A 19,902-nucleotide genomic window follows, 5' to 3' on the forward strand; every position below is an offset into this window, starting at 1 on the left:
CTCTCCTTAAGACAACAGGGGTGCCCAATGGCAGTGATCTGGAGGCTGCAGGGACCAGGCCTGTGAGGAGGTGAGGTGTGGTCAAAACGTTCTTGCAGGAAGTTGGTTGTGCGATGGTGGATACCTCAATGGCCAATGGTGAGACCAAGAAGATTTGAGGTGACCCAAAAGAGGTGCCTAATACATGTTCCTTAGAGACATCAGTAATTAATTGTTTACATTTAACTTTACTGCAAATTTAGTTATAATTTTATTCAGGTTGTGCTTTTTATGTTATTCTCTTGTTCTTTTGTTATATAGCCTTGATGGCACGACACTAATTTAGGGTTTATTTTTCTTACACTTATATTTCTCAAACCATAATCCTTTCATTAGCATCTAGGAAGTGGGATTAGCCCTTGGTGCTTGGTTGATTCCACTCTAGGTCAATGCTGTATTAAGCGTGGCTGATTGCTACGGAACATTTGTCATGTGCCTGGAGCTGTGCTATGTGATTTTCATGCATTGTTTTACTCAGACCTATGAGGTAGGAATCATTGTCTTCAGGAATCTGAAAATCACAGAGACTGAGGTTCTTACCCATGGCAGGTCACAAACACAGCAAGGGGTTGAACCAGATTTTCACCCACACCTGACTCAAAATTTCATGCCTTTAACCAAAATGCCAGTGCTTTTCAAAGTGTGGTCCTGGGACCAGCAATATTGATCTCCTGGGGATTTTTTGGAAATGCACATTTTTGGCCCCCTTCCAGAGTTTCTGATTCTAAAACCCTGGGGTGAGGTCCAGGAATCTGCATTTGAATGAACTCTCCAGTGATTCTGACACAGGCTAAGGTTTGAGAACTGCTCCCTGATATTCTGCCTCCTACCATTTCATACTTGGAAGAGGATAAAAATGCATCATCCTATTCATTTTAATTCTGCTTACCTCAAATTACCCTCAATCTTTTTTCTTTCCTGGCCACCTGAGGCATAAGGAGCTTCCTGGCCAAGGATCAGATCTAAGCCACAGTTGTGATCTATGCTGCAGTTGCAGCAACACTGGATACTTAACCCACCGTGCCAGGCTGGGGATTGAACCTGCATCCCAGAGCTCCAGAGACACCCTAGGTCCTGTTGCACCACAGCAGGAATGCCTATCTTTAATCTTGACATTGATTTTTTTTTTCTCTTTACTAATTTGACTTAGGAAAGGAAAGGAAAGGAAAAAAAAAAAAGCCCTCTGAAATAAGAACCTAACATTCTTCACCGTGGATTAATTTTTGAAGTGCTGTTAAGTAGACCATGGATTATTATGGATAAAAACTGAAGGGTAAACCAACATCCAAATTATTTTTTATTGCATTTCACAGTCTTGCTGGACTCTTACTCTTTCCTGATTAGTTGAGATAAAAGAGATGGAAGTTCATGAAATTAGTGGGCTTCAAAACCTTTTAAAGATAGTGAAGATACCTTTTTCCTGCATTTGAGTCCATTGCTTAAAAGGCAGACACTTGAAATAGCATTTTTTTATCTCACTTAATTAAACATAAAGTTAGACTGAGAGTGCTTTGGAGACCCGTCCTCATCAGCAGGGCCTGGCACCCGTGGCAGTGGTTTAATTCCAGAAGCCTAATTTAATTAGCACCCTGCCACTGGGTCGGCTGCTGCGCTGCCTTGTATCTCTGGCCTGAGGAGAAATGTGCAACCCCTGCTTTTTATATATCGAGTTAGCCTCACAAAAGGTAGGATGTCCAAGGAAGGAGAGGAATTTTGCTTCTCCATCATGTTTTGCATATGGTGCTAATTGAGCTGACAGTCTTGGACCACAGTCTGTTACAGCGGCAGCTGAGGCTTCAGCTGATACCCTGTGAAGGGATTGCAAATGTCAAATGGCTCATCTTTGCCCTTGTGACTCTTGAAATATGGAAGGGAATTGATCAGGGGGAGCTCTGCAGTCTGCATGCTTGAGTAACTCCAAGCAACACAGAACAAGGAAGGAATAAGGTATTCAAATCCTACTGGTAATGGCTACACCATCTCTCCTCACTATCCCTACCCAGTGTGCTAATGAGGAGAGGAAAACGTGAAACTCCTTGGCTTCTCTAATCGCTGTGCTTTGCCCTCACAACGTTTTTGTTCCTGCTTATCACGGTGAGTCTTGCGTCTGTCAATCATTTCTGGTTCTTTCTGCCTAGAAAATAACAATGTATGTTTTCTGAACCTTGAGATTATTCCAGCCCACTTTTTCCCATAATTAAAATGAAGAAAATAATGATTTTTGTTTTGTTTTGTTTTACTTTGCAATCATGAGCCATAGTAATCAGGAAAGGTTTGGGTTTTCTGGGGTTTTTTTTTTTGGTTCCTGAAACTACTCCTATGTTATTCCCACTTTTTCCTCAGGACTGCAGAACTGCAGGTTTGTTGGCTTTTACTACAATTCTGGATTCTGAATGTTTGCTATTTTTATTCCTTTTTCTCCATCACAGTGGAGGCAGTACTGTGTAGTGAAAAACTCATGGACACTAATGCAAGACAAGCTGAGTTTTGAAAACTGATTTTATTCTGTACTAGCTTGGATTCCTTACTTACCCCTTTGAAAAATAAGGAAGAGCACTCTCCCTTTCCAGAACTATTCTGACAAACGAAATACACTTAAAATCATCTAAAATAGTTCCTGGCAATTGTAGGTGCTCAATAAATGTGTTTTCTTTTTCCTTTTAGAATTAACATCTCCCTTGTTTGGGAAATTCTTTCTGGTTCTTCTATTTGATTTAAAGGATTTGATTTCTCTTCAGATTTTATTTCAGATGTAAAGAAGACATCACTGTTTAAAGCTGATGGCTCTTGGCTCTAGCTGCCTCAGAAGCATGAGCTTGGCAGTTTACTGTTTTGCAAAAGTGGGTTTTTTAGGTGGTTATTTCCACGAGAGAAAAAAAAATAATCTCTACCCTTCTCATGCTCTCTTTCTGCAGAACAGCTCTTTGGCTGCATGATGACATGACATAACAATAAACAACAACATTTGCAATATCTACTACGGTGAACCAGGAACTATACAAAAAGCACTTTATATTATTTGCAATCCTTACAGCAACTTTACAACATAATATTTATTATCACCATATTATGGATAACGGGGCTCAGAGAAGTGAAGTGACTTGCCCAAGATCACACAACTACTGTAGAAGGTCCCAGTGATTCCAAAGCTAATGCTTATTGTTGGAGGAAGAGAAGGAGGAAGGAAGGATGGAAGGAAGGAAGAAAAGAAGAAATTAAGACAGACAGAGAGCAAGAGAGAGAAAGAAATCAGAGCCATTTCAGATGGATCATCTAGTACCAGCCCTTTTTTCCTACTACGGGCATCCATTTTCTCCTCTTTCCCAAGGAAATGTCAGCTTTGGAAATAATTTAACCCAAATAATCACTCTGTTGGAATAACTCTCTCCTGGTGCTGCAGTAATTTGGCTTACAATTATAGCTAATTGAACATCTTCTAAGTAAGCTCAGTGCTGCATGCACATAGAGAAAAAATTTAATGTGCTAAGCATGCAAAAACATGATCATAGACGTTCATTTTTACCACCAGAAAAAGAAAGCAATTAGTGGGACATTTTTTTCAGCGAGGAGAAAAAAACCCACACAACCCCCCCTGGTCCCGAGACAAACTCTACGATGATCCCTGGGCCCCATTAAAGGTGCAGTATTGAAAAGGGCTTGTGAGCTGTAGGTTGGCATCTGCGAAAAGGTTCCCCTTCTCAGGAATCAAGACACATTAGTCTCATTATTTTCAGATACTTGACAAGACAAGAGCCAGAGGGAAGCAGCAACAGAAGGAAATATAGTGTGGGGAGAGGCGGAGGTTAATTAAAGGAAACAAAGAAAGGGAGTTTGACAAATGTGTTCTAGAAAATCCTTCTCTAAAAGAGGGGTATTTCAGAAACAGTTATTCCTCTGGCTCTGACCTCCCTTCAGTGGGAATCTGGGAGGACACCTGCTTCACCCCAGCACTGTCCTGATTAGATGCACGTTCAGATTACTTCCACTGTGAATCTTTTAGTTAAAATTGGTATGTATGTATATAGTTAATTTTTTTAACTTTCTAAGGTATTCCTTTCAACTCAACTTATAAAAGGATTCCACCCCAAAGTATCCAAGGCTGGTGCCGGCTCATTTCCTAAAGCAGCTAGAGCAGAGGGCTAGAGGGAAAGCCACGGAGACAGGTGCTCTTTGACCAGCCCCTTTTTTCTGTTTTTGCCAGAGGTGTTTTGCCTGTATGATCATGTGAGCCTCCTTGGTCCTGCTTATCATTAAGCCCCTTGGCAACCTGCTGGGTGGGATAGAGTACCTGTGACTCCAAAATAATTGGGTGGGGAAATGAAAGAGCTGGGGGCTAGAAAAAGATACACCTAATTGGAAGTACCAGGGTTTGTTTTAACTTCTACCCCTGGACTTGCACTGGGCTGTCACCAAGCTATTCAGGACATGTGGGGACTTTCAATTTTGCAACCACAGGTCATAAGAAAAGGCTCAGAAGGATTTAGAGGTGGGGTTGCTGTTGACAGCAATTGCCCTCCAGAAACCTAATTGCTCACTGGGAGGGGTGAGGGGAGGATGGAGGAGCTTGCCACAGACATGGAAGGAGCAATCGGCACGTCTCTTCTATTCCATTTGTCTATGAGTCCACCTTACTAAGGAGGAGAAGGAAGCAGTTTTGCCTAAACGCTGCCAGTCAGGGTCAGGCACTATATTCCTTTCATTCCTCTTCAGGCCCCTAATCTCAGGATTGAAGGCAGGGTGCTCAACCTGGGGCAATTTTGTCCCCCAGAGCACCTTTAGAAATGTCTGGGGACATTTTTGATGTTGTGACTTAAGGAGCTGTTATTGGTATCTGCAAGGCAGAAGCCCCCAGGAAGTTATTAAAAATCTCAGAGTGCACACAGGACAGCCCCCACAAAGAATGATTCACTCCAAACTCTCCTCAGTGCTGAGATCCAGAAACCTTGATTTAGAGGATGCCCAATCTTCCTTTACTAATGTTATTTCTCTTACCAAGGTTTAAAGCAGTCATTATGACACTGAATTTTTATGGTTTCCTTCCTGGTTTTTTTTTTCCCCCCTGTTAGATTTTCAATGGCAAAACTATTTTGTCTGGTGGAAGTATTCTTGTCTTCTTGGCTGGGACGAGCGTGGAGGGCAGATTTCTCATTTTCTTCAGCTATCTTCCCACTGCACTGTGCCAGCTCCTGGTATGATGGGCAGGCTTGCCTTCCTGAGTCAGTTTCATAACAGTGCTGATGGCATTTGTGACACCTTGGCGCTGGCAGCAGCAAGTTACTTGAGTAGAGCACAGAGCACTCGGTACAATGCAGAGAAGGGGGCAAATAATTAAGTGCTATATTTTTGCAAGCTTCTTGATCTGAAGGTCATTACTTATTTTTTTACCAATATGTCTGAAAGAGAAAAGTATACTCAGTTGAAGTCTGGTTGGAATGAAATACACTTTGGAATCAATTTTGTGTGCCACCAAAGAATCTTTAATTATAGAACTGGACACTAGAAGTAACATAACATAATGAGATAAGAAAATGAACAATATTCTAAGAAATCAAACGCATGGCTCTCAAACACAAGTGTATATAATTCAGTCTAGGAAAACCTAATAATGGTTAAGTCTCCACCACAGGCTGAGGCCCCACCTCCAAGCAACGACAATACATTTATTTTTTCATTTACCAAATTAAAAACAATTCTTCAAATGCATGCTGTTTTGGTTCTTTTGCAATTCATTCCTTAGCCACAAATCCAAAGCCCAACTTGTGATAAGGAATTAAATAGGACCAGTATGAACAAGCCAATTTAAGGAGACCTTCGAGGGTAAAATATTATAATTGGAAGCAAGCCTGCCATGGCTGGAATTGTTGCTGTCAGTTTGGGGGAAGCTCTCCTTAGGTAAATGTGGAATGCTGTCAGCTGCTGTCCTCAAAGCTGCCACTATTCCGGCAAGAATGAAAATACATCGGGCTCATGGGATCAGACACGTAGCCTGCATCAGGAAAGAAGTTCAGCTGTTACTTACTGGCTTTTCAGCCCACCTCCCCATTTTTCTTAACGAGCCTCACCCAGTACAATGCACAGCTGCCACGCGGCTTCTTCTGACTCATGTGAACTGCATGCAATTGTAAAACAAAAGCAAAATTTAAAATGAAAACAGAACGCTGAGACCAGAGGAACATCAATGATGGGTGCTGTCTGATTTGAACCCAAGCTGGCCCGCTGACATTCTGAGTGTGGAGTGAAGAAGCGCACAGTTCAGGGAGGTGGCCCATCATGATGGTTAAAAGCACAGGCCTCATGTCAGGCAAATCTGGGTTTACATCCTGGCTCCACTATGTACTAGTTCTGTGACTTGTGTTAAGCTTTCTGAGGCTCAGTGTCTAGACTTGTAAATGGGAGAAACAATATTACTGAGTCAAAAGCTTAGTAATGCACAATGAGCAGTGTCTGACACACAGTGAGTGTGGAACAGATGATGGCTAAAAAGGGAAGGTGGAGATGGTAGAGAGAAAAGGAAGAGGATTCTCTACAGCACGTTGACTCTGGATGTTTTATTCTTCTCTCTGAGAGTCCTTTTAATTATTATTTTTTGGCTGATCCTGAGGCATACGGAAGTTCCTGGGCCCGGGATTGAACCCTCATCATAGCAGTAACCACACCAGAGTCTTAACCTGCTGAGCCATCAGGGAACTCCCCCTGAGAGTCCAATTCTTAAGTGTACATCAATACTTAGGTCTGGATATTACTGACATTTGATGCTCATTGAAGCAATAGCCCTGAGAATGTCCAGAGAATTGAACTGGTGCCTCAGGATCTGGCCGCTGTCCTAGAGAACTCGGGACAAGTGCAGGGAAGCAGTTACCTTCCCACTCCGAGTAAGGAAGCCATCCATTGCTTCTGTAAAAATGGGCACATTTGTCAATAGCTATCGCTACGTTTGCTCCTCTTTGATAGCTGAGTTTTCAGAACCAACTCAGCCCTCCGCATTTTCATCAAGACATCTGCAATATGCAGCCTGATGGGCATATTTATTTTCATAAGAAGGATCTCTGTCAGAATCTCTTAGGCAGCACATAAACTCTACTGTGAGGAAGTGCCCCTGCTGCAATGCTGCTGCCACGGCCTCTCCTCCTGCCTCTGGTGGGGGCAGCCCTGGTCCACATGAAGTTGTGGTGGGGGGAGGAGGAGGTGAGGGGAAGCAGGGTACGCTTGACTGAATCCTGATTCAGGGTGGACACAAATGAAATCTACATCTTAGAGCAAATAAATATATTTCCTTTTGTCCAGCCTGAAACTGCAACTTCATCCCAGGCACAGATAGATGCTTTCATAAGCGTGTGGTCCTTTCACGGCTATAATTAACATTCTCAGGTATCACATGTGGGTTGACTGGCCTGCGATGCTCCATGCCTCTCTCTCCATAGGACTTCAGTGGACATCTGATTGTGAGGGTACACCCTTGTGGGGTGGGTGGGCTCTCCTTCGGGGATGGGTAGCAAAATCTGTGGGGCAGGAGTGCTGACACCTGTTATTGATACCATTATCACCAGAGTTGAAGGACAGACTTTGAGCAGCCACCCAGCTTAAGAGGGACCACAATCAAATTTCACCACAGACTTTAAGACTGAACCATGTCTGCGTGTTTTGTTATTAAGGGTGAAAGGTCTCAAGCACAGCTTTGTACTTCATTTTATCTTCGTTCTCTAGCCCCGCTCTTTGGCAGTGGGGGTGGGGGTGGGGCGAAGGGGTGGTAAAGAAACAGTTCATAAAGTTGCTGTTATACCACAACTGGTTTAGGAAGTGGAGGGCAATAAAAGGGTTCTTTCTTGTCCGATGAGATGTTCCAAATGGGAGGTACTGAATATATCTTATTGGCCTATTGGGCTTTCACTCCATTCAAGTATCCTAATGTTTTCTTCTATCCCGTAGGTATATGCATAGGAAAACATGACTTTTGTATTACTGCATCACTTTGGTCTTACTTCTCCATCTTGAGGAATTCTGTTCAATATCTTATCCTTTTGAGAAACAGATTGTTAAGTTAAAGAAATTCTTCATCTTGAAACTTCACCATGAAAGGAAAGACTTCTGGTCAAAGCACACATTTCAAAGGGTGCCCTATATTTTTTGGTTGTGCAGTCACGTCTGTAAAGGTTTGCAAAATGATATTATATCCATAAAAAATGTGATGATGTGACACAGTGCACATTTTCCCCTGTTACTGGACTGGCCAATTATGTTGTAAAGCTGATGATAAAAAGCACTATGCGACATTCTAGACATGTGCTGGGAGTCAGAAGTACAAAGTTTCCTTTCTTTAATGTTCTCAAGTCATTTGTCATTATCTGCAGAACAATTTTCCCCCCTTCGTTTTTTAAAGGCTTCCTTCGGTAATGACACTGTAGATGAAGGGCATTGGTGAGGATTCCAAAGCTATAGGGTCTATGGCTATTCCTATAACAGAACCGGGAACACCTCATTCCATTTATTCTTCCTCAAACCCTGTTCTTAAAATAAATCTGATCTCTTTAATTGATATACTTTTTTTTTTCAGTCCTCCATATTGTTAAAGGAAGTCCCCACGAATGAACAAGCACATGCTGAAATTCTAATTAAATACAGAACTCTCTGTATTAAAGATAGGGCTTAGAGGTTGGAAAAAGGACATCACAGGCCTGGCACATTAACATGGCAGCTAATGACAAGGAGGCCAGCCCATCCTATGGCATCCAGGGGTGAGCATAGACTGTTAACCGTCTCTAAGAGCTTTATAAATTCTTTCTAAAACAGTCCCTTGCAAAACAGATCCCATCAATGATACCCTCCCCTCCTCTCCAGTTTTTTGAAAGAACAGCTGGGGTTGCACTTTACTCTCATGTGCTTGCCAAAGAGGAAACACTCCCCAAGGGTATGATGTAATTGGGGAAACTCATCTCTTGTTTACTCCTGCCTCCCTTCCCGATGTGGGGCAGAGAGGCAGTGGGCTCAAGAAGGTAGCAACAGGGTGTCTGGAATGGCATGAGATTCAGGAGATTATTTTCAGAAAAGAGCGGCATTTTTTCCAAGTGCACACACACTCTTACACTTGTGCATACACTTACACACTTATGCACACATTATTAAATGCAGAGACAAATGTAGACTTATACAAGGCTTACAAAGGCAAAGTTTGCACTTTTACAATATAATATTTCTAAAGCATCCGCCATTTCTAGTTATTACAAAATAGAATCTTTTCTCCTTCATGATCAAATAGGTATCACGGGAGTTCCCATTGTGGCACAGTGGAAATGAATCCGATGAGGAACCATGAAGTTGTGGGTTTGATCCCTGTCCTCGCTCAGTGGGTTAACGATCTGGCATTGCAGTGATCTGTGGTGTAGGTCGAAGACGAGGCTCAGATCTGGGGTTGCTATGGCTGTGGTGTAGGCCAGCAGCTATAGCTCCGATTAGACCCCTAGCCTGGGGACCTCCATATGCTGCAGGTGTGGTCCTAAAAAAAAAAAAAAAAAAAAAAAAAGAAAGCCAAATAGGTATCACATTCCTAGGGATGGTTTCCTTAGTCTGAAAAATCTGTGTGCTTACCATATTTGTCAATGGGTGAGAATGGAAGACTTCTCTTCATATCCTCCAAAGACAGGCCTTGAGAGGGACATTGTCCAGCACTGGAAAATTCCACGAGACACTATGAAAACCATGGTGATAGTTTGCTAATAACATTTTTATAAAACAGAATTTATTCACTCAACATTGATACCCAGAAAAGTGGCAGAGTGATACAAAGGTGGTTTTATCTTACTATTGACTTGTGGAGGAAAAGTTCAGATCTATTGTGAGTCCTGGCTCTTCCAGGTCAGCTACAGTTCCTAACTGTGTAACCTTGGACATGGCACCCTTTTTGAGCCTCAGTTTATTGATCAAAAAAATGGGAAAAGTACATAAATAATTTGCAATTTTTAAAATATTTTAATTTTTTCCATTATAGTTGATTTACAGGGTTTTGTCAATTTCTACTGTACAGCAAAGTGACCCAGTCACACACACACACTCACTTATATATATATTCTTTTTCTTACATTATCCTCCATCACAAGTGACTAGATATAGTTCCCTGTGCTATACAGCAGGATGTCATTGCTTATCCACTCCAAATGCAATAGTTTGTATCTATTAACCCCAAACTCCCAGTCCATCCCACTCCTTAATTTGTTTTGATGATTAAATAAAGCAAAAGAGAACTGAATATAAAACCTAGGTTAATATCCTTGTAAGCCTTACTTAAAAGGGACTAAAAATCAGAATATTATTTTTTAGTAATAATCGATGTAAATGAAACACATTCTGAGAGGTATTATTATTATTATAATGGTAATTATAAGAGATAATGATAATAATATTTATTGCATGATTCCTATGTATTAAGCATTTATATAGTCTATTTCGTTTATTTAATTTTTATCATATTATTACCAAATTATTTCTCTTATTTTATAGATTAGAAACTGAAGCTGGGGCAGTTATAAGTAGCTCTTGCACAGGGTTGGTTAATGGCTCATTTAGGATTCAAATTCAAGTCTTTCATATCTAAAGCCTGTACCCTTGCCCACTATTCAAATGGGAATTTCTGTGTGATCCCTGGCCTTCATTAATCCTTTCCTTTGCCAAACTTCTACTTTTCTACCATTTTGCTTAATGGAATCACCTCGTTTTTACCTCTTCAGACTCAAAACCCTCACCCTAATATCTAATCACATCCACCAGTTAGTTATATATCTGTAATTCCTTTTGTAATCTCTCTCATCCATACTTTGGCATCTTCAAAGAAGCTACCCTTGTTGCCCCAGAACTACCCTTACTGTGTCCATAGCAGAACTCTTAACTCCCTGGTCCCAAGCCAGTTCTCTCCAGGTCATTACTGGCACCACATCACTCAGTTCTTGGAGTTATCCTTGATATCTTTGTTTTTCTCACCTCTCTCATCTAATACAAATACTTTTAACTTTGTTCCAAAATGTAACACTAATCTATCCAGTGCTCCTCCTTCAAGGTCTTGGCCATAGAGTGTCTTTCATGTCTGGACCTCTGCAAATTTGCCTCCTCATTGATTTTCTTGCTTTCACTTCTGTCCCCTTATAACCCATTCTCCATATATTACCCAGAGTGATCTTTACAAAATACAAAACAGAACAATCCATTCCTTTACTTAAAAACATACTTAAAATTTTCCAATGGCTTCCCAGCTCATTTAGAATAAAGCACAAATACTTTACCCTCATGTGCAAGGCCCCGGCCCTGCCTACGTCTCCAACCTCAACTCATATCCCTCTTCCTATTTTTTTTTTGCTAAGCACTTCTTTTTGGCATTCTTTCTGTCTTTTGAACTTTCCAAACTCTTTCCCAATCCAGAGCTTTTTGTTGTTGTTAACTCTGTTTGAAATGCTTTTCTTAATGAACCCAAATCCCAGTTTACTGAACCCCTCTCCTTGTCATCCCCATGACCAGCTCTGCTGTCATTCAAGCCTCAGTTGAATGTCACCCGCTCTGAGTGACCTTACCTGACCACCATTCTCTTGCCTATGGTCACTCTCTGTCACATTACCTATTTCTTTCTTTCAGAACTATAAAAAAATATCCTGTTTATTCATCCATTTATTTTCATATTCTTTCAAACAATGAAATTGGAAGCTTTATCTATTGTATCTCCCTTATTCCCTGCTATATACTCAACACTCAGCACATAGGAGCTCAATAATTAATTTTATATGATCTAATTAACAGATTCCCTAAATGATGTCCTTCTCTTCAGTCATTCAACTCTTCCCTCAACAAGGTCTTTCTGTGACAAGATCTTACCGGGCACTTCCCCTGTGACCTATGGCAGTTTCGAACCACTCCAACCCTTCTGCAATCTAACCTTCTTTGCATTCGGTGCGTATGTGTATTCTACAACTCCTCAATCCCGCTTTTTTCCCCCTGAATTTTCCCTTCTCTAGGTAATACCCCACTAAACAGAATGCTCCTGCAGGTCAGAGATCCTGTCTGACAACTTTGGGTCTCCTGTGGGGCTTAGCTGGTACTTTGTAAATAGTTAAAATAATAAAAGTGTGTTAAATTTATCACAAAATGTTCATTTGTTAAAGTTAGATTTTTCTAAACATGCACATGAATTCACATTGATTAATTCACTTGCCTTAAAAGTGACTTCATGTTTTGCCTCACTTTCTTAAGCTATAAAGTGAAGATGTTGTTTCTTAGAGGAAAGCAATGATAAAAAAGAAGAAAAAGAGTATTGGCTTAAAGTGTGATTTCAAGTACTGGACATAGTGTGATCTCAATCAGCATTAAATGCACACTCAGTCCTGGGCAATATAATATCACTCAAAATATTTTTTCAAAATAAAAATTACCCTACTAATTCCTGTAGCCTCTTTAGCACTCTAACTCCTTTTTAAAATGTGCCATAACCAGTAGTCTTGGCAACAAGAAGATAATAGGGAATAAATATTTTATCATCCAAAAGGCTATCAGTTTTCCTAAGAATAAAAGTCCATCTCTGAGCTGTCTTATTTATTCAGTTGCAGAATGCAATTCATGCCAGGGGACTTAACCTTCCTGCCCAAGAGATACCACATAGGCTGTCTCTGGCCACTCTTCTAGGGTGACAGACAGATGGACACTAAGCACACCCTAGTCAAACAAAGCAGAAGAAACCAGACCCCGATCAGAGGAACTTGTTGTTCTCAACCCATGTGTATCCAGACTTCAGCAGGAGTTTCACAGAAGCCCAGAGTTTGAGAGACACATCAGGACCTCTGTTTGCAGAAGTCGTGGTTAGTGAAAACAGGCATTTCCAGGATGCAGCTGCCCCATGAACTCAATGACAGTAAATGTGAACTAATGACAGGTAAGGAAAGCATTCAGTTTTGCAGTGTTTCATATTATTGGTCACCTAGGTAGCTTCTTTTATGCTAAAAGGATGATATATATTATATATAGGCATGTATATGAATGATATGCAATAAATGGCAATTTTATGTATATTTTTATGGGGATGGAATGAAATTTTCTCTTTTAAAATAGAACATTATAGTCTTAGGTTAGTTCTTGTATACTACAACATTATATTGATATATCTTATTTTAATGCTAAAAAGTTTCAGTCATTTTAGGCTAAAGAAGTTCATATTAGCTTGTGATGTATATGTAAAGATAAGCATAATTATTAGCCATTTTCTCTTAAAAGGTGCACTAAGGGATGAATAATTTATCCAGAATGAAGAGCAGAACCAAAATTTAGAAATTATGTTTTGCTTCTTAAGCCATGCTTTATGGGTATAGAGTACCTAGATGACTGGCTGCTAATGAGGCCAGTTTACACCCAAATCTAAAACATGCAATTCATATTTTTGTGTGTGTATGCAATTCAGACTATGGCTTGTCAGCACAAAATAGCCTGTTTGCAAATAGTCACTCATGCAAAGACAACAAGGGCATTCAAAACTAAAATATGAGACTATGTTGGATTGAAATGAATGCAGAGATAATGATGCTCACGACAAGGACATTAAGCAAAAATATCATCCAATGAGAATTAAATCAATACACATGTAATACAGAGGAACTGTGAAGAATAGGGAAAGTACTAGCAGATAAAATACACCCCAACATAGTTTCAGTTCTTCCAAGTAGGAGTTAGGTAGTGTGTACACATTAAACTGGTGGGTTAAAGAACATTCCAGGCAAAACTCCAGAAAGGAATATTAAAACAAAATTTTCTGTATACTTAAAAAAAGTTCTGCTAACCACTAGCATGGCTTCAGTAAGACAAAAGAAGTAGTGCCAGACTGACTTTATTTCTTTTTGTAAAGATAAATTTGAAGGGGAACTCCATAGGTTAGAACATAACAGCCAGATTCCTGCAGATAATGGGCAGAGTTTCTACTGAATGCTTTGTTAGTAACGAGGGGTCATCTGTGCCAGATGACAAATGGTTAGACTGGGCTGCTGCCGGCTGAATATTCAGGACCAATGCAGGCCTCAGGTAGGTTGACATTCCCCTCAGTTTTAAGTTGAGCCTTAGACATTGGGGATTGTTGAAACAAAATACTGTATTTCCTAAAATTAGAATTGCCCCAAAATGGATGGAGTTGTTCCAAAAGGCGGTATTTGTCCCATCTGCTGGATGTAATCAAGCTGTGGCTGGAGCATCTTGTGGTGCTGGGGGCTACAGAGGGAGCCAGGTGTCCACTTGGAGGTCCCATGACATGATGTTCTGGGTCCCTATATTTCTTACATTCTATGATTCTTTCGAAGGTATCTGTGAACCATGTAGACTTTGTGAAACTAGCTTTGATGTGTTGGAAAGGCAAAGTGAGATTACACAGTTCCCACTTAGGCAGGAGATTTTTATCTTCCTTATCCACCCTGTCTGACATTTGGTCAGGGCTGAAAGCCTGATTCCCACACACATGCCACAGCATCCCTGGCTACACATTATGCTCCTACTAAAGCTGGTGTTTGCAGCTTTTTGTCTAGATACATTTCATTTGATATAGTAACTGAACCATGCTATTTGCCTGAAGGAACCATCTTCCTTTAGCGTTTTTTTTTTTTTTTTTTTTTTTTTTTTTTCCCTAAGGAAGAACCACACTGCCATCTAAGATGAAGCAAAGGCAAGTGTGGAGAAATCACTTTCACATAAACCCATCATTAAGTATTTGAATGACAGGTTGTATAAGGTTGGGATTGGAACATTCAGAGCTGCTTCACAAAAGCTTTTATATCAGATAAATTGGTAGAATACTCATGTTGCAATGCCTGAGGGGTGGGGGAAAAAAACCCTGAAACATTCTCTCATCTCTTAATCCAGAAACATATATTGTTAAGGGAGGCCCAAGAGGAAATAAGGAAAATTCTGTGTCTGCAGAGACTCCAGGGAATTTTGGTGCCATTTTGCCCAAGTGCCAGGCGCAGACAGTGCCACGGTGAGTGCAAGTGGCCTCATTCAAAGTCTCAAAAGCAGCCAGTATTGTGGCTTCCAAACTACAGCCTGCCAAATACTTTTGGTACTAAAGCAGTGAATCATGGTTTTGGCTGTGGTGTTTCATGAATTCTCAGAATACTTGCTAGTGCCATAATTGCTTCTGACTGAAGTACATTCCAAAGAAGATTTCAGATGGGCATATAGTCCACAACAAACCATTTTTTTTGGCCTCGCCTGCAACATTTGGAAGTTCCTGAGCCATGGGGCAAACCCAGCCACAGCAGTGACCCGAGCTGCTGCAGTAACATTGCCAGATCCTCAACCTGCTGTCCCTCAAGGGAATGCCCACAAGAAACCATTTTTATTATGTTCTTCAAGTGTGACTTTTGCAGAGCTAGGGATTTTGACTTAGTGAATTATAGCAAACGTATATAGTCTACGTGGCTTGGAAGCAAGAGTGAAATGAAAACAACCAAATGAAAATAAAATGACCTAGAACATTAAGTTCTATCATCATGATATAATAATAATTTCTTATATTTGAAAAGGGCTTTATAGCTCTTACATACTTTTCTTGATTAGCTTAAAGATTTTTTACAAAACCTCCTGAGGTGTCTGAGAAGGTATTAATGCTATGCAGGTGGAAGTCAGGTTCAGAAAGTCTGAATAACCTGCATAAACTCACAGAGCTATCAAGAGGCAGAACCAGAACCTGAACAAAGGTCGTTAGACTTCCAGTCCATGTTCTTCTAAAATACACTTCATTTAACAGCAGCACATGTCAAAATGTTGGAGTGTTACCATTAGGGGAGCTCACTGAATTAGTCATGAGTAACAGAGTTTCGGACCTGTTGCATGATGATCAATAAATTCTTCATGTTCCATCCATGTTGCTGCAAATGGCATTATTTCATTCTTTTTTATGGCTGAGTAGTATTCCATTGTGTATATATACCACATCTTCCTAATCCAGTCATCTGTTAATGGACATTTCCACAATGTCTTGACTATTGTGAATAGAGCTGCAATGAACATGTGGGTGCATGTGTCTTTTTTAAGGAAAGTTTTGTCCAGATATATGCCCAAGAGTGGGATTGTGGGGTCATATGGTAGTTCTATGTATAGATTTCTAAGGAACCTCCATACTTTTCTCCATACTGGTTGTACCAGCTTACATTCCCACCAACAGTGCAGGAGGGTGTTGGGGGAAATAACAATAAAAAATAAATTAAAAACAAACAAATAAATAAATTCTTCATGGAGAAATATTTCTCACTACTATAGGAAAGCCAGAACCAGCTTTCTTTTGTCAGAACTTTTCCTTATCTAGCAATGGTCTTCCTGTTCCTGAGCAGTGATGTCAAAACATGAGACACACACTGAACTTTCTAAATGAGATGTTTATGATTGCCCCCAAATGCTCAGAGCGTGTGCAAGTTTTCCTAAGCTGCATGCACGGGGATTCATCTTCCTAAACTGCCCAAAGTTGAACAGAAAACGATTAGGTTACTAGTGTGATTAAAGACTTCAGGCAACATTTTCTTCCATTCAAGTTGGTCCAATTAGTTTTTGTGCAGCTAAAAATGCCCTCGGGCTACCTGTAACCTGGAAGATTTAGCCATTTGGACTCTGCATAAAATAACATCATCCGAGGCCTCACAGCTTTGCAAATATGCTTTGTGCTTTGTTGGACCTGTTCGCTGTCTGTCCTAACAACGTTACCTATGTAAGAATATTAGCACAGAAATCAAAGCCACATGCACCCTCATCCCCTTCCTCAAGAGGAATATATCTAAGTTAGAAGTCATTTCTTTCACTCAAAAGGAAGCACATACAGGTAATATTTAACCAGAATTTCAGTTCTTTGACACTAATCTAAGGGACTAATATGAAGAAAAGGTGAAGAAACAGCCTGCTGAGATCCCTAATAAAGGTGTTTACACAAAGAAAATAAATGCCTTCCCATAGAAAAGGCTACTAGAGTCATCTGGCTGTTCCTTTTGGCATTTAGCTGAAAACAAATAGATCTATTTAAAACAGATCTGTCAGAAGGGATAAATGCCTTTCTACACTTTGCAATGTCTTTCTAGGCAGCATACCTTTTCTCTGGCCTAAGAGAAAGACAACATTTCTATTAGAAATGGAATCACCTTTGGCCTAACTTTGAAATAGTCCAGACTCTTATGAATAAGCCTTTGCTAATTTATCAGATAAATTCAACATATTTATTTATTCATGATTTCATCCTGGCTGTTTTCAAAACATTATTTTGTCTTTGTCAATATTCCCTACTTGATCATATCCTAAATTAAAACAAATTTTATTGCACCCATTACAGCAAATGGGCAATGGCCAGAGTATTTAATGGGGCTAGAGGTCGGTGCAAAGTGTCTCTTTCAGGAAAATCAAACCCATCAGCTTTCTTTCAATGGCAAGTGTTCCCAGGCTATAAAAGGACTGAAAGGCTTGGCAATGGGTCATAGCTCTGCTTGAGCCATTAGGCAAATATCCAAGGTCTCAGCTCCCCCATTTTTAAAGGAAAAAGCAATTAAGCAAAGAATTATGAATAAGGAAAAATGCAGGAAGAACTAAAAATATGGATTAATGCCTTGATGGCTCATAAATTATTAACGAATAGTAATTAATGAACCCCAAACACTACCACCTCTCAATTTACCTCTGCTTTAAGCAGGTACAAATGAGTCAATTGTACAATCCAGCAGGACTGGACTTTGCATGCCAAACTAAAACCGAGGAACATCCTTTAAGGATAAGAATCTTTCTTATCCCTCACTGTCTGTACTTACCATTATTCAACAAAGGGAAAGCTTGTTAAATTTTAGAACTGTGAGATCTTGGTAGCATGGCAGTCATAAAGCCCACTCCTCATTCCTCCCACCTCCCAGTTTACTGAGAAGGAAATTGAAGGCTTATAAAGTGAAATAACACATCCAAGTTCATACACTAAAATTATACTGAGGTCAGGAATATAAGCTGGAGTTCAAAATGTCAGGTCTTTGTTGTTGGTTTTTATTCTTATTTTTAAATGAAAAGGGAAACTGAAATATGTTGCCTACTTGCTAAGTGCCAGGAACTTAACTAGATGCCTTACAAACCTTGTTTATTACCTTTGCTCCACCTAACAGCCCATTTTATGTGTGAGGAAACTAGGGCTCAGAGAGTCTAAACCGTGTCCAGGATCACACAGCTGTAATTCAAACCTAGGACAGGCAGCATTCAAATCTCCTGCTTTCCCCACTTAACCTTGTTGGCTCTAGAAGTGTCTCCCAATTGTTTACCTGTAACATTGTCTCTTTCTTTGTCTGTCTCCGTGGCTGTTTATTGAGCCCAATGCCAGGTGCTGTGCTAGGTGCTGGGATGCAGATAGGCGTGTGATGGGCACAGGCTCCACCCTCTGGGGTAAACAGAAATGTAGATGTGTACAGGTACGCTTTGCCTTCATGTCTGGAAACATGGTACATATTCTAAAGGGTCCCCTCCTATGTGGAGGAAATGACTGGAGGCACAAGTAAGGGTTTCCAAGGGGTGGGGACTTTTGGGGACAGGGCTGGGTAAGAGCATGTGCAAAGACCTAGGAAATTAAAAGACCAAAGTGAATATGCGTGTGTGTGTAGTTTTTTCCTTTTAGGGTTGCACCTGTGGCATATGAAGTTCCCAGACTAGAGGTCAAATCAGAGCTACAGCTGCCGACCTACACCACAGCTCACAGCAACGCCAGATCCTTAAGCCACTGAGTGAGGCCAGGGATCAAACCTGCCTCCTCATGGATACTGGTTGGGTTTGTAACCTGCTAAGCCACAATGGGACTCCTAAATACATACATATATTTTAACTTTTCATTTTGAAGCAAACTCAAAATAAAGAAAGGCTGCAATATTGGTCCTTTTTTCCCCCTGAACCACTTGAGCAAATTGCCAATCTGATGTTCATAATCTCCCCAAAACATTAGTGTATTCCTAAAACAGAGAGATTTTTCTCCTACATAACCACAACATAACCACTTTATTCCACCACCTATCCTCAGACTCCATTCAAGTTTTGTCATTTATCTTAATAATGTTCTTTATAGCAAAAGGATCTAATTCAGAATAACATGCTGCCTTTGGTTATGCTTCTCTAATCTCCTTCAACCTGGAACAGTTCTTAGTCTCTCCTTGAATTTCATGACCTTGACATTTTTGAAGATGAAAAGCCAGTTATTCTGCAGAATATCCTTCAATTTGGCTTTATTTGAGCTTTACTTACAATAAAATTAAAATTAAACATCTTTGGTGGGAAGTATCACAGAAATGATGCTATATTCTTTTCATTGTGTCTCAATACATTTATCTCATTATTGTATTGTTAATTTTGATTATTTGATCAAGGTAGAGTCTAACAGAGCTCACCACTACAAAATTATTCTCTTCCTCTTTGTAATTAATAACTGTTTTGGGGGAGAGATCCCATATCTCATCTAAATTTCATTATCTTTATTTCTTCATATCTGTGTGGGCTTAAAGTTACTATTTCATTCAATGAATTATAATGTTATGGTTATTATTTATTTTGATGCTCAAGTTATCTCATAGTTGGCAAGCAGTCCCTTTGATATATACCTCTCTTTCTTTGAGTACTTCTTTACTTTTTGGTACAAGATATTCCAGGCATATTTTGTATATTCCCTGTTCCCGACTTGAAATCTCCCACTTCTCCAAAGTATCCTGTTTCTTTTTAGTGGAGATTAGTATTTAGAAACCAAGATCCAGGTGCTTGGTGTGCTGCTAAGCCCTCTCACTGAGCAGACAAAGATAGAGAATATACATATATATACACAACTATAAATGCATTTAGACTTCTCCCTCCAGCCCTAAATAGGAAATT

The 19,902-nt window shown here is 40.1% G+C and overlaps 1 protein-coding gene and 1 long non-coding RNA gene across 7 annotated transcripts in view; one reads left to right on the forward strand and one right to left on the reverse strand.

The window, feature by feature from the left end:
- The first annotated feature begins 1,699 nt into the window (after window positions 1-1,699).
- On the forward strand, window positions 1,700-9,499 carry LOC146402854 (uncharacterized). The gene is made up of 2 exons (XR_014807976.1): window positions 1,700-2,133; window positions 2,955-9,499. It is a non-coding gene; the product is annotated as an uncharacterized LOC146402854 (long non-coding RNA).
- Window positions 5,494-19,902, reverse strand: part of TNNI3K (TNNI3 interacting kinase) — a 279,187-nt gene continuing 264,778 nt past the window's right edge. For 3 of the 6 annotated variants that reach the window (XM_021096470.2, XM_021096471.2, XM_084964688.1), the window contains 2 exons: window positions 9,622-9,701; window positions 5,494-6,025 (listed from right to left, as the gene is read on the reverse strand). In XM_021096470.2, the coding sequence (XP_020952129.1) occupies window positions 5,949-6,025; window positions 9,622-9,701 (157 nt within the window). In that variant the 3' untranslated portion in view covers window positions 5,494-5,948. Of the gene's footprint in view, window positions 6,026-9,621; window positions 9,722-19,902 lie in introns of all 6 variants that reach the window. The other 3 variants (XM_021096473.2, XM_084964690.1, XM_084964692.1) reach the window with 1 other exon arrangement.

This window comes from Sus scrofa, chromosome 6 (assembly GCF_054392235.1).
Source record: "Sus scrofa isolate SSC_HxYL_T2T_F1_AM1 chromosome 6, Sscrofa_HxYL_maternal_Yorkshire_Landrace_v2.0, whole genome shotgun sequence".
Taxonomy (NCBI): domain Eukaryota; kingdom Metazoa; phylum Chordata; class Mammalia; order Artiodactyla; family Suidae; genus Sus; species Sus scrofa.